Source organism: Salmo trutta, chromosome 26 (genome assembly GCF_901001165.1).
Source record: "Salmo trutta chromosome 26, fSalTru1.1, whole genome shotgun sequence".
Lineage (NCBI taxonomy): Eukaryota > Metazoa > Chordata > Actinopteri > Salmoniformes > Salmonidae > Salmo > Salmo trutta.
Genome location: NC_042982.1, coordinates 42,144,266 through 42,159,818, shown reverse-complemented (window position 1 = coordinate 42,159,818; position 15,553 = coordinate 42,144,266). Strand labels below are relative to the sequence as shown.

General features: G+C 46.6%; 1 protein-coding gene across 1 annotated transcript in view; it reads left to right on the top strand.

The window, feature by feature from the left end:
• sgsm2 (small G protein signaling modulator 2) overlaps window positions 1-15,553 on the top strand; it is a 107,722-nt gene that overhangs the window by 47,628 nt on the left and 44,541 nt on the right. The window contains exon 3 of the mRNA XM_029716122.1: window positions 10,809-10,977. Coding sequence (XP_029571982.1) covers window positions 10,809-10,977 — 169 coding nt within the window. The remainder of the gene's footprint in view (window positions 1-10,808; window positions 10,978-15,553) is intronic.

The following is a 15,553-nucleotide window of genomic DNA, read 5'->3' as shown; positions in this document are numbered from 1 at the left end:
ATTGGCCTAATCAAGACCAAATGAAATCTGTGTGACCTGATACCATTTGTATTGATCATTTTAGATTGTCAGTGTCCTAGCTAGTACACAGTGCAGGTTTTAATCATGACCAGAGTTACCGCCTAAGTGCCAAATGATCCCTGGTAGATTTAAAAACAGCATAATTCTGTGGTTCTGGTGAGAACTGGCAAAATGTTTCACAAACTCATCCATGTTGAGGGGAGCGTGGCCCTCCTTGACTCAACACGGAGAATTCCCAGGTGACTTCACCTGTCATCAACCATTGATCTCCTAAGGTGGGTTTTAATTAGTTTTAAAGCTAAGAAGCTTCTCTCGCAAGAAGCACTGCTGACTGATGTAACAGAAATCGTACAAAGTCGAAATAGCTCATGGAAGACCTCTTTATAAGGTTCTAGAAACACAACGAAGTCAAGGAGAGTTGACGGTCTGTCTGTTTGATGAACCTCATGTTTTGAGGTCCTCTAAATCTGATTCAAAGGTCTGAGTGAAGGAAAACAGAGGCTCCTCATTTAAGATGTTGTACTCTTTGGGTTGAGAGACTGGACTCCTTGCATTATCTTGCATTTCTTCTTTGAAAAACGGCCTCTGCAGCTCAGCTGTGAGACTGTCAAGCACCTGATAAAAGATAGCTCTTTGGAAGCTCTCACCATCACTTTGGTCTCTATTTTTCTGTCCTACAGTGCTCATCATCAATGAGTCGTGAAATCTTAAGCTTGTTTTAGGCTGTCTTTTACACACTATTTGTACACTTATTTCACAATGCTCTGCCATCTCTTCAACCTCTTTCCATAGTTCTCCAAAGTAACCATCACTTATGTAGTCCTGTAATGTGTCTGTAAGGGCACCTACTAGATCCACAGCCCTTGCTAGGTCAAGAGAGCTTGATTGGAGCATGTCAGGAAGACATTTGGCATCACCAAGCACTTTACAAAAGGTAACCAAAAGCCCTATGAAATGTAAATCTATCTGAGAAAGAAGGCCCCTTGCCTCCACTGATCTAGCACCACTATGTCCAAGTGTGATATCCTGTAGCACTCTCAGAACTGCTGGAAGACTGTCCCTCAGATTACAGCATGCCATGTATCTACATGCCTACCTTACATCCGTAAGTCTCTGTAGTTCCCTGGGCTGTTGCTGTGGATACAGCTCTTTCTGAACTGCAAGCCACTTGAGATGAACGTACGAGCCAGATACAAAGCTATAAAGCTTCTGCAGGAGAGAAAAAACATGTTAACTGCCTCAGGCACTGATTTTATAGCATCGACAAGAACCAAATTCCAAACAATGTGCATTATAGTGCACATAAAATTAATCGTCATAGCCTTGCCCCACGAGATTATTTCTATAGTCCAGACCATGTTTTTCAAGGCAATCAAATGTCATTTTTGTGAGACCTGCTGCATCTAAGCTTTCAGCTGACTGAAAGTGTAAAAAGCTTTTTGTGGATGGCCCCGTTGTAACAGTACTTCACAATTAAATACATTTGTTATTCTTTCTTTAAATTTTTAGTTTCATCTGCAATTACACTAAAAACTTCACTTTCATTTACTTCTCTTGTTATTTAATGTTGTAACGTCTCAGCTAAGTCCTCATGAACTTCCTTCTGGGTTTGATGGCTTGTGTACTTAGCATTGCCACATGCATTCATCCTTTTCATTATGAGAAGGTCATGCTTTGCTATTTCTACTAAGATTGTAAAAAAAAAATGACCCTTGTTGTGAGAGTCATCAGACTCTCGATGACCTCTCTGCACTATATTCTGAGTGGCAGTTAATAGGAATTGTTTTAATGTCAGTACAGTTTTCCTCCACTTTCTTTTTCCCGGTCCTCATTTATGACATCTAGCATGGATGAGTTGATGTCAACAGCTCTTTGATGCTGATTCCAATCATACATAGCATTGATATGATGCTCTGACTTCGAATGGAGATTAAACCCAGAATCTTTAAAACAGTGCCTTTTTCCAGTTACAAAAACCTGACTGTGATGTGAAGGCAGATTCAGGTGTGTTGGGCAGAGAAAAATGCCTACAGGTGAAACAATAAGTCGAATCTGCCAAGCCATGACTTGTCCTTATACCAGGAGCTGTTGAAAGCCCTTTTCCTAGACCCTCTGCTCTAGATCTTGAAATGTCTGAAATACACCTTAAATAATGTGTCATATCTCTATGGAAATGTATAATTAAGGGATCCACAAGATTAGATACTAACAGTTGTTAACCAAAATGTGTAGTTTAAAGTATAGGCCTGGCCTACCATTGGGTCCTTTTATAACAGCATATCTGGTGCTTGATGCAGTTGGGAGGGGCTCGATGACATCTCCTGGCAGCTCTGGCTCACTGTCTTGCTCAGAGCCAGAAGTCTCTGTGTCAACCCTTGAGTTATTAAAATGACTATGCATAGATAATAACAGAGAGTAGCAGTGGTGTAAAAGGGGGGGGGGGGAATGCAAATAGTCTGGGTAGCCATTTTATTAGATGTTCAGGAGTCTTATGGCTTGGGGGTAGAAGCTGTTTAGAAGCCTCTTGGACCTAGACTTGGCGCTCCGGTACCGCTTGCCTTGCGGTAGCAGAGAGAACAGTCTATGACTTGGGTGGCGTGAGTCTTTTGACCATTTTTAGGGCCTTCTTCTGACACCGCCTGGTATAGAGGTCCTGGATGGCAGGAAGCTTGGCCCCAGTGATGTACTGGGCCGTAAGCACTACCCTCTGTAGTTCCTTGCGGTCGGAGGCCGAGCAGTTGCCATACCAGGCAGTGATGCAACCAGTCAGGATGCTCTCGATGGTGCAGCTGTAGAACCTTTCCCAGATCTGAGGACCCATGCCAAATCTTTTCAGTCTCCTGAGGGGGAATAGGTGTTGTTGTGCCCTCTTCATGACTGTCTTGGTGTGCTTGGACCATGTTAGTTTGTTAGTGATGTGGACGCCAAGGAACTTGAAGCTCTCAACCTGCTCCACTACAGCCCCGTCAATGAGAATGGGGGCGTGCTCGGTCCTCCTTTTCCTGTAGTCCACAATCATCTCCTTTGTCTTGATCACATTGAGGGAGAGGTTATTGTCCTTGCACCACAGGGTCAGGTCTCTGACCTCCTCCCTATAGGCTGTCTCGTCATTGTCGGTGATCAGGCCTACCACTTTTGTGTCATCAGCAATCTTAATGATGGTGTTGGAGTTGTGCCTGGCCGTGCAGTCATGAGTGAACAGGGAGTACAAGAGGGGACTGAGCACGCACCCCTGAGGGTCTCTGTGTTGAGGATCAGCGTGGCGGATGTGTTGTTACCTACCCTTACCACCTGGGGCCAGCCTGTCAGGAAGTCTAGGATCCAGGTACAGAGGGAGGTGTTTAATACCAGGGTCCTAAACTTATTGATGAGCTTTGAGGGCACTATGGTGTTGAACACTGAGCTGTAGTCAATGAACAGCATTCTCACATAGGTGTTCCTTTAGTCCAGGTGGGAAAGGGAAGTGTGAAGTAAGATTTAGGTTGCGTCATCTGTGGATCTGTTGGGGCGGTATGCATATTGGAGTGGGTCTAGTGTTTCTGGGATAATGGTGTTCATGTGAGCCATGACCAACCTTTCAAAGCACTTCATGGCTACAGACGTGAGTGCTATGGGTTGGTAGTCATTTAGGCAGGTTACCTTAGTGTTCTTGGGCACAGGGACTATGGGGGTCTGCTTGAAACATGTTGGTATTACAGACTCAGATAGGGAGAGGTTGAAAATGTCAGTGAAGACACTTGTCAGTTGGTCAGTGCATGCTCGAATTACACGTCCTGGTAATCCGTCTGGCCCCGCAGCCTTGTGTATGTTGACCTGTTTAAAAGTCTTACTCACATCGGCTGCGGAGAGTGTGATCACACAGTCATCCGGAACAGCTGGTGCTCTCATGCGTGTTTCAGTGTAACTTGCCTCGAAGCGAGCATAGGGTGTAGTTATCACCATTGGTGTAAAGTACTTAAGTAAAAATACATTAAAGTACTACTTAAGTAGTTTTTTGGGGTATCTGTACTTTACTATTTTTATTTTTGACTTTTACCTTTCCATTTAAAATGTAACCTTTCTTTACTTCACTGCATTCCTAAAGAAAATAATGTACTTTTTGCTCTGTACATTTTCCCTGACATCCAAAAGTACTCCCAACATTCTGATTGCTTAGAAGAGCAGGAAATTGGTTCAATTCACACACTTATCAAGAGGACATCCCTGGTCATACTTACCTCCTCTGATCTGGCAGACTCACTAAACACACATGCTTCGTTTGTAAATTATTTCTGAGTGTTGGTGTGTACCTGTGGTAAAACACATTAAAAAAATGGTGCAGTCTTGTTTGCTTTATGTCAGGAATTAGAAATTATTTATACTTATACTTTTGATACTTAAGTATATATTTTTTTAGCAATTACATTTACTTTTGATACTTAAGTATTTTTAAAACCAAATACTTTTAGACTTTTACTCAAGTAGTATTTTTCTCGGTGACTTTCACTTTTACTTGAGTCATTTTCTATTAAAGGTATCATGACTTATTCAAGTATGACAATTGGGTACTTTTCCCACCACTGGTTATCACAAAATAATCACTATTTTTGGAAAAGGGTGACATTTGGGGCACAGTCCAAGTCTTCAACACATCTGTCAAACAGTAGCAAGGGCATGAATCACAAAGATTACCATTTCTCTTTCCTCCTCTGGTGTAAATACCCTCTCTGTCTACTGTGGTGAGGCTGGTCTGTAGTGTAAATACCCTCTCTGTCTACTGTGGTGAGGCTGGTCTGTAGTGTAAATACCCTCTCTGTCTACTGTGGTGAGGCTGGTCTGTAGTGTAAATACCCTCTCTGTCTACTGTGGTGAGGCTGGTCTGTAGTGTAAATACCCTCTCTGTCTACTGTGGTGGGGCTGGTCTGTAGTGTAAATACTCTCTCTGTCTACTGTGGTGAGGCTGGTCTGTAGTGTAAATACCCTCTCTGTCTACTGTGGTGGGGCTGGTCTGTAGTGTAAATACTCTCTCTGTCTACTGTGGTGAGGCTGGTCTGTAGTGTAAATACCCTCTCTGTCTACTGTGGTGAGGCTGGTCTGTAGTGTAAATACTCTCTCTGTCTACTGTGGTGAGGCTGGTCTGTAGTGTAAATACCCTCTCTGTCTACTGTGGTGGGGCTGGTCTGTAGTGTAAATACCCTCTCTGTCTACTGTGGTGAGGCTGGTCTGTAGTGTAAATACTCTCTCTGTCTTCTGTGGTGGGGCTGGTCTGTAGTGTAAATACTCTCTCTGTCTACTGTGGTGGTGCTGGTCTGTAGTGTAAATACTCTCTCTGTCTTCTGTGGTGAGGTGGGTCTGTAGTGTAAATACCCTCTCTGTCTACTGTGGTGAGGCTGGTCTGTAGTATAAATACCTTTTCTGTCTTCTGTGGTGAGGCTGGTCTGTAGTGTAAATACCCTCTCTGTCTACTGTGGTGAGGCTGATCTGTAGTGTAAATACCCTCTCTGTCTACTGTGGTGAGGCTGGTCTGTAGTGTAAATACCCTCTCTGTCTACTGTGGTGAGGCTGGTCTGTAGTGTAAATACCCTCTCTGTCTACTGTGGTGGGGCTGGTCTGTAGTGTAAATACCCTCTCTGTCTTCTGTGGTGAGGCTGGTCTGTAGTGTAAATACCCTCTCTGTCTACTGTGGTGAGGCTGGTCTGTAGTGTAAATACCCTCTCTGTCTACTGTGGTGGGGCTGGTCTGTAGTGTAAATACCCTCTCTGTCTACTGTGGTGAGGCTGGTCTGTAGTGTAAATACCCTCTCTGTCTTCTGTGGTGAGGTGGGTCTGTAGTGTAAATACCCTCTCTGTCTACTGTGGTGAGGCTGGTCTGTAGTGTAAATACCCTCTCTGTCTACTGTGGTGAGGCTGGTCTGTAGTGTAAATACCCTCTCTGTCTACTGTGGTGAGGCTGGTCTGTAGTGTAAATACCCTCTCTGTCTACTGTGGTGAGGCTGGCTGTTCTGGTGGTCTGATCTATATAGGACCTCTGTGTGCGTCCCAAACGGGCCAGGAGCAAAAGGAGTACACTATATAGGGAGCAGGTTGCCATTTGAGACTCTGTTTGCTCTCTGCACTGTGGTCGATTGTGATTTCTGTAACGTTAGCAAGTTATACGATGTGTTTCAGCCGGGCTAGGGAGGGACATGTTTCAGCCAGGCTAGGGAGGGACGTGTGTTTCAGCCGGGCTAGGGAGGGACGTGTTTCAGACGGCTAGGGAGGGACGTGTTTCAGCCAGGCTATGGAGGGACGTGTTTCAGCCAGGCTAGGGAGGGACGTGTTTCAGCCAGGCTAGGGAGGGACATGTGTTTCAGCCAGGCTAGGAAGGGACCTGTTTCAGACAGGCTAGGGAGGGACGTGTTTCAGCCTGGCTAGGGAGGGACGTGTTTCAGCCGGGCTAGGGAGGGACATGTGTTTCAGCCAGGCTAGGGAGGGACGTGTTTCAGCCGGCTAGGGAGGGACGTGTTTCAGACAGGCTAGGGAGGGACGTGTTTCAGCCAGGCTAGGGAGGGACGTGTTTCAGCCAGGCTAGGAAGGGACATGTTTCAGCCAGGCTAGGGAGGGACATGTTTCAGCCTGGCTAGGGAGGGACTTGTTTCAGCCAGGCTAGGGAGGGACGTGTTTCAGCCGGGCTAGGGAGGGACGTGTTTCAGCCAGGCTAGGGAGGGACATGTTTCAGCCAGGCTAGGGAGGGACATGTTTCAGCCAGGCTAGGGAGGGACATGTTTCAGCCAGGCTAGGGAGGGACATGTTTCAGCCAGGCTAGGGAGGGACGTGTTTCAGCCAGGCTAGGGAGGGACGTGTTTCAGCCGGGCTAGGGAGGGACATGTTTCAGCCAGGCTAGGGAGGGACGTGTTTCAGCCAGGCTAGGGAGGGACGTGTTTTAGCCAGGCTAGGGAGGGACGTGTTTCAGCCGGGCTAGGGAGGGACATGTGTTTCAGCCAGGCTAGGGAGGGACGTGTTTCAGCCGGCTAGGGAGGGACGTGTTTCAGACAGGCTAGGGAGGGACGTGTTTCAGCCAGGCTAGGGAGGGACGTGTTTCAGCCAGGCTAGGGAGGGACATGTTTCAGCCAGGCTAGGGAGGGACATGTTTCAGCCTGGCTAGGGAGGGACTTGTTTCAGCCAGGCTAGGGAGGGACGTGTTTTCAGCCGGGCTAGGGAGGGACGTGTTTCAGCCAGGCTAGGGGAGGGACGTGTTCACAGCCAGGCTAGGAAGGGACATGTTTCAGCCAGGCTAGGGAGGGACATGTTCAGCCAGGCTAGGGAGGGACGTGTTTCAGCCAGGCTAGGAGGGACGTGTTTCAGCCAGGCTAGGGAGGGACGTGTTTCAGCCGGGCTAGGGAGGGACATGTTTCAGCCAGGCTAGGGAGGGACGTGTTTCAGCCAGGCTAGGGAGGGACGTGTTTTAGCCAGGCTAGGGAGGGACATGTTTCAGCCAGGCTAGGGAGGGACATGTGATTCAGCCAGGCTAGGGAGGGACGTGTTTCAGCCGGCTAGGGAGGGACGTGTTTCAGACAGGCTAGGGAGGGACGTGTTTCAGCCGGGCTAGGGAGGGACGTGTTTCAGCCGGCTAGGGAGGGACGTGTTTCAGACAGGCTAGGGAGGGACGTGTTTCAGCCGGGCTAGGGAGGGACGTGTTTCAGCCAGGCTAGGGAGGGACATGTTTCAGCCAGGCTAGGGAGGGACATGTTTCAGCCAGGCTAGGGAGGGACATGTTTCAGCCAGGCTAGGGAGGGACATGTTTCAGCCAGGCTAGGGAGGGGACGTGTTTCAGACGGCTAGGGAGGGACATGTTCAGCCAGGCTAGGGAGGGACGTGTGTTTCAGCCAGGCTAGGGAGGGACATGTTTCAGCCAGGCTAGGGAGGGACGTGTTTCAGACAGGCTAGGGAGGGACGTGTTTCAGACAGGCTAGGGAGGGACGTGTTTCAGACAGGCTAGGGAGGGATGTGTTTCAGCCAGGCTAGGGAGGGACGTGTTTCAGCCGGGCTAGGGAGGGACGTGTTTCAGCCAGGCTAGGGAGGGACGTGTTTCAGACAGGCTAGGGAGGGACGTGTTTCAGACAGGCTAGGGAGGGACGTGTTTCAGCCAGGCTAGGGAGGGACGTGTTTCAGCCGGGCTAGGGAGGGACGTGTTTCAGCCGGGCTAGGGAGGGATATGTGTTTCAGCCAGGCTAGGGAGGGACATGTGATTCAGCCAGGCTAGGGAGGGACGTGTTTCAGACAGGCTAGGGAGGGACGTGTTTCAGACAGGCTAGGGAGGGACGTGTTTCAGCCAGGCTAGGGAGGGACGTGTTTCAGCCGGGCTAGGGAGGGACGTGTTTCAGCCAGGCTAGGGAGGGATATGTGTTTCAGCCAGGCTAGGGAGGGACATGTGATTCAGCCAGGCTAGGGAGGGACGTGTTTCAGCCGGCTAGGGAGGGACGTGTTTCAGCCGGGCTATGGTGTTTCAGCCGGGCTAGGAAGGGACATGTTTTCCCCTCTTATTTTCGTTTTGCTCATGTTATGTTAGCGAGGTTGAAAGGCAAGTGGTAAGCTGCTGCTAATGGATGGGTTATGATGGGAGCTGTAAAGGGACTCTTGTTTCCCTTTTTACAGATGAACAGACAACATGGCGTCGTGAAGACTGTCAGGGGCCCATCGGGGCCGTAAAATGTCATTCCGCCGTTCTCTTCTTCAACTTCCCCTCTTCAATATTTAAAAGTATTAAAGGCGCACACACACACACACACACACACACACACACACACACACACACACACACACACACACACACACACACACACACACACACGCCCACACGCCCACACACACACACACACGCCCACACGCCCACACGCACACACACACACACACACACACACACACACACACACACACACACGCACACACGCCCACACACACACACACACAAACGCCCACACACACACACACACACACTGGTACACGCATGCACATGCCCACACACGCACGCCCACACACACACACTGGTACAAGCATGCACATGCCCACACACGCACGCCCACACACTGGTACAAGCATGCACATGCCCACACACGCACGCCCACACACACACACACACACACTGGTACAAGCATGCACATGCCCACACACGCACGCCCACACACTGGTACACGCATGCACACACACACACTGGTATATAACATTAACATATTAAAGAACAGTATGTTAAAGAACAGAATATTAAAGAACAGTATATTAAAGAGCAGGATATGTGTGTATGTGTGTGTGTGTGTGTGTATATATATATGCAGGTATGTTTTTTTTTTTTGCTTTGTCTTTGTTGTTGTATCTCTTAATATGGGGGAAAATTGTGAAACTCCAATAAAATACTGTTACAAAAAAAAAAGAGAGCAGGATATTAAATAACAGGATATTAAAGAACAGGATATTAAATAACAGGATATTAAATAACAGGATATTAAATAACAGGATATTAAATAACAGGATATTAAATAACAGGATATTAAAGAACAGGATATTAAAGAACAGGATATTAAATAACAGAATATTATGGAACAGGATATTAAATAGCAGGATATTAAAGAACAGGATATTAAAGAGCAGGATATTAAATAACAGGATATTAAAGAGCAGGATATTAAAGAACAGGATATTAAAGAGCAGGATATTAAAGAACAGGATATTAAAGAGCAGGATATTAAAGAAATGGATATTAAGGAACAGGATATTAAATAACAGGATATTAAAGAACAGGATATTAAAGAACAGGATGTTAAGGAATAGGATTTTCAGGAACAGGATATTAAAGAACAGGATGTTAACAACAGGAAGTTAAAGAATAGGATATTCAGGAACAGGATATTCAAGAAGAGTGTTTTTATCTGGGATATCGGTTCTACTTCCTCTGTCTCCCTCCACCTCTCTTCCTATCCTTTTCTGTCTTCACTCTCTCCTGTTTCATCTTTCTCCCTCATTCGTTCCTCCCTCCCTCTTACTCCTCCCTTTCTCTTTCTCCCTTTTGCCCTCACCCTCTTTCTCCCTCATCCTCATTGCTGCTCGCTGCCACCCCCCCCCCCCTCTTCTCTCTTTCCCTCTCTCTCCTCTTTCACCCTCACCTCATCCTCTGCTGGAGAGAACGAGATGATATGCGAAAGACACATTTCTGTTGCTCGTGTAGTAAATGGATGTCAGAATAATTTGTATGTATTAGGATAATGATTTAAGTGTTCCACTCTGAAATTGTAGGATAGGGGGAAAAGTTTGATCATTATGAGAAGATAAAACCAGGATGGGGGTACATCTGGTAGTAGTGTTATACTATGAGGTTATATTCTTTAGTAGGGATGTAAACAGAGTGAAGTTGGAGAGTAGATAATAGAAAATCATTGGAGGGTTTCAAACCAAGAGGGTCATAAAGAGGGTCCCAACGGGGGAGGGGAGGTGAAAGCCCTGAAGAATGTGACAACTTTTATGGTTCTTTGTGGTGAGTGGAAAAGTACTGGTTGTTTGAGCAGGGAGTGGGTCTAAAGATAGGAATGTATGTGTGTATTATAAAAGTTTTTGATTTTAGAACGTTCTCTGAATAAAGCCCGTTGATCCTTTTTTAGAAAATCTGAGACTTTGCCCAATTATTAGTGAATCAAGGGTCTTACAAACCTCGTTGAATTGGTTAAAGATTAAATGCATTATTGGGATTGAAAATTCCCTTAACAATGGACAATAAAGTAATCTTCCCTCCCCTCTCTCTCTTTCTCTCTCTTTCTCTCTCCCTCTCCCTCTCTCCTCCAGGCACCATCGAGGCGTGTCTGAGCCACCTGTTGAAGCGGCGAGCAGCGGGCTTCCTGCGTAGCGACAAGATCGCCGCCCTTTTCACCAAGATCGGCAAGGTCAACGCCACGGCGGGAGAGGTGTGTCAGAAGGTCCAGGAGCAGCTCGCACAGCAGGCAGAGGTCACCAGGTACCGATTGATCCCCTTTATGACCTTTGAACTTTTACCCCTTACACCTGACCTAATAGCACTATCTGCAAAACCACACCTGGAGAAATACAGGAAACGTATGAGAAATCAGTGATGTAGTATTATGTAGCAATTTATCTATGGTCTCCTTTTTTCCTTCCCTATTTACACACCTTCACTAACAGTGTTGCATGGTAAAACCACACAGTGAAGAGACAGTGTTGCATGGTAAAACCACACAGTGAAGAGACAGTGTTGCATGGTAAAACCACACAGTGAAGAGACAGTGTTGCATGGTAAAACCACACAGTGAAGAGACAGTGTTGCATGGTAAAACCACACAGTGAAGAGACAGTGTTGCATGGTAAAACCACACAGTGAAGAGACAGTGTTGCATGGTAAAAACCACACAGTGAAGAGACAGTGTTGCATGGTAAAACCACACAGTGAAGAGACAGTGTTGCATGGTAAAACCACACAGTGAAGAGACAGTGTTGCATGGTAAAAACCACACAGTGAAGAGACAGTGTTGCATGGTAAAACCACACAGTGAAGAGACAGTGTTGCATGGTAAAACCACACAGTGAAGAGACAGTGTTGCATGGTAAAACCACACAGTGAAGAGACAGTGTTGCATGGTAAAACCACACAGTGAAGAGACAGTGTTGCATGGTAAAACCACACAGTGAAGAGACAGTGTTGCTGGTAAAACCACACAGTGAAGAGACAGTGTTGCATGGTAAAACCACACAGTGAAGAGACAGTGTTGCATGGTAAAACCACACAGTGAAGAGACAGTGTTGCAATGGTAAAACCACACAGTGAAGAGACAGTGTTGCATGGTAAAACCACACAGTGAAGAGACAGTGTTGCATGGTAAAACCACACAGTGAAGAGACAGTGTTGCATGGTAAAACACACAGTGAAGAGGACAGTGTTGCATGGTAAAACCACACAGTGAAGAGACAGTGTTGCATGGTAAAACCACACAGTGAAGAGACAGTGTTGCATGGTAAAACCACACAGTGAAGAGACAGTGTTGCATGGTAAAACCACACAGTGAAGAGACAGTGTTGCATGGTAAAACCACACAGTGAAGAGGACAGTGTTGCTGGTAAAACCACACAGTGAGAGACAGTGTTGCATGGTAAAACCACACAGTGAAGAGACAGTGTTGCATGGTAAAACCACAACAGTGAAGAGACAGTGTTGCATGGTAAAACCACACAGTGAAGAGACAGTGTTGCATGGTAAAACCACACAGTGAAGAGGCAGTGTTGCATGGTAAAACCACACAGTGAAGAGACAGTGTTGCATGGTAAAACCACACAGTGAAGAGCAGTGTTGCATGGTAAAACCACACAGTGAAGAGACAGTGTTGCATGGTAAAACCACACAGTGAAGAGACAGTGTTGCATGGTAAAACCACACAGTGAAGAGACAGTGTTGCATGGTAAAACCACACAGTGAAGAGACAGTGTTGCATGGTAAAACCACAACAGTGAAGAGACAGTGTTGCATGGTAAAACCACACAGTGAAGAGACAGTGTTGCCATGGTAAAACCACACAGTGAAGAGACAGTGTTGCATGGTAAAACCACACAGTGAAGAGACAGTGTTGCATGGTAAAACCACACAGTGAAGAGACAGTGTTGCATGGTAAAACCACACAGTGAAGAGACAGTGTTGCATGGTAAAACCACACAGTGAAGAGACAGTGTTGCATGGTAAAACCACACAGTGAAGAGACAGTGTTGCATGGTAAAACCACACAGTGAAGAGACAGTGTTGCATGGTAAAACCACACAGTGAAGAGACAGTGTTGCATGGTAAAACCACACAGTGAAGAGACAGTGTTGCATGGTAAAACCACACAGTGAAGAGACAGTGTTGCATGGTAAAACCACACAGTGAAGAGACAGTGTTGCATGGTAAAACAACACAGTAAAGAGACAGTGTTGCATGGTAAACCACACAGTGAAGAGACAGTGTTGCATGGTAAAACCACACAGTGAAGAGACAGTGTTGCATGGTAAAAACCACACAGTGAAGAGACAGTGTTGCATGGTAAAACCACACAGTGAAGAGACAGTGTTGCATGGTAAACCACACAGTGAAGAGACAGTGTTGCATGGTAAAACCACACAGTGAAGAGACAGTGTTGCATGGTAAAACCACACAGTGAAGAGACAGTGTTGCATGGTAAAACCACACAGTGAAGAGACAGTGTGCATGGCAGCATGGTAAAACCACACAGTGAAGAGACAGTGTTGCATGGTAAAACCACACAGTGAAGAGACAGTGTTGCATGGTAAAACCACACAGTGAAGAGACAGTGTTGCATGGTAAAACCACACAGTGAAGAGACAGTGTTGCATGGTAAAACCACACAGTAGGGTGGTCACCCATATAATGATTAAATTAATTCAAGGTTTATACAGATATGTCCAAACCCCATGTCTCTACCATATCTGGTTAAAAAGATACCGACAATTTACTCTATGAGAACATAGCAGGGTTTAGAATGAATGGAATGACATCACGGCATGATCAGAAAGTGGTGACTGCTCCATAGAACCCTGTGACACTGCTCCATAGAACCCTGTGACTGCTCCATAGAACCCTGTGACTGGTCCATAGAACCCTGTGACTGGTCCATAGAACCCTGTGACTGCTCCATAGAACCCTGTGACTGCTCCATAGAACCCTGTGACTGCTCCATAGAACCCTGTGACACTGCTCCATAGAACCCTGTGACACTGCTCCATAGAACCCTGTGACACTGCTCCATAGAACCCTATGACTGCTCCATAGAACCCTGTGACACTGCTCCATAGAACCCTATGACTGCTCCATAGAACCCTGTGACACTGCTCCATAGAACCCTATGACTGCTCCATAGAACCCTGTGACTGCTCCATAGAACCCTGTGACACTGCTCCATAGAACCCTGTGACTGCTCCATAGAACCCTGTGACTGCTCCATAGAACCCTGTGACTGCTCCATAGAACCCTGTGACTGCACCATAGAACCCTGTGACACTGCTCCGTAGAACCCTGTGACACTGCTCCATAGAACCCTGTGACACTGCTCCATAGAACCCTGTGACTGCTCCATAGAACCCTGTGACTGCTCCATAGAACCCTGTGACTGCACCATAGAACCCTGTGACACTGCTCCGTAGAACCCTGTGACACTGCTCCATAGAACCCTGTGACACTGCTCCATAGAACCCTGTGACACTGCTCCATAGAACCCTGTGACTGCTCCATAGAACCCTGTGACACTGCTCCATAGAACCCTGTGACACTGCTCCATAGAACCATGTGACACTGCTCCATAGAACTCTGTGACACTGCTCCATAGAACCCTGTGACACTGCTCCATAGAACCCTGTGACTGCTCCATAGAACCCCGTGACTGCTCCATAGAACCCCGTGACTGCTCCATAGAACCCTGTGACACTGCTCCATAGAACCCTGTGACTGCTCCATAGAACCCCGTGACTGCTCCATAGAACCCCGTGACTGCTCCATAGAACCCTGTGACACTGCTCCATAGAACCCTGTGACGCTGCTCCATAGAACCCTGTGACACTGCTCCATAGAACCCTGTGACACTGCTCCATAGAACCCTGTGACACTGCTCCATAGAACCCTGTGACTGCTCCATGGAACCCTGTGACTGCTCCATAGAACCCTGTGACACTGCTCCATAGAACCCTGTGACACTGCTCCATAGAACCCTGTGACACTGCTCCATAGAACCCTGTGACACTGCTCCATAGAACCCTGTGACACTGCTCCATAGAACCCTGTGACTGCTCCATAGAACCCTGTGACTGCTCCATAGAACCCTGTGACTGCTCCATAGAACCCTGTGACACTGCTCCATAGAACCCTGTGACACTGCTCCATAGAACCCTGTGACGCTGCTCTATAACTAAATATATATATATTTACAAAGCTAACAGACTGAATTTCAATATCCACCCTCTGTGGAGACAATCTGTTCCTGTTTTCATTGTGTATTTCTGAGTCTTTCCCTTGAAATCGCCGTAGAAACGGCCACTCAACGTTGATTGATCGCAGTTACAGGCAATGAAAGCCAAGGATCTGGAGGTCGAAAATGACAAAAGTATCAAGTTGATTTTGATTGGTCCAACCAGCTGTAAATGACTTTGAATAGTCCCACCTCCCAACACCAAATATGGAAGAGATACAACCGAGAGTGGTGCAGTTTTAACTAGCAACGGTCACAGCAAATAAACATTCTTTATTTCATCAACACTGTCAAGTACAAGTATATTAACATTATAATATTGTAGAGAACAATCTAATGATTCATTCTAGGTCATTTATAATGACATGGGGCAAAGAAAACAACGTTTTGACCTTCATTTTGTAGCACCCTCTTGAATTGCCCTGTTTTTCTCTACATTGTACGGCAGTGAGTGATGCCCTATACACAGTGAAGAAGACTAGCTAAATCAATATTGGACAGTCTCTTCCTATGTGTGTTTACCCAAGCTCAGCGTCTATCTGTGTATACACACACACACACACACACACACAC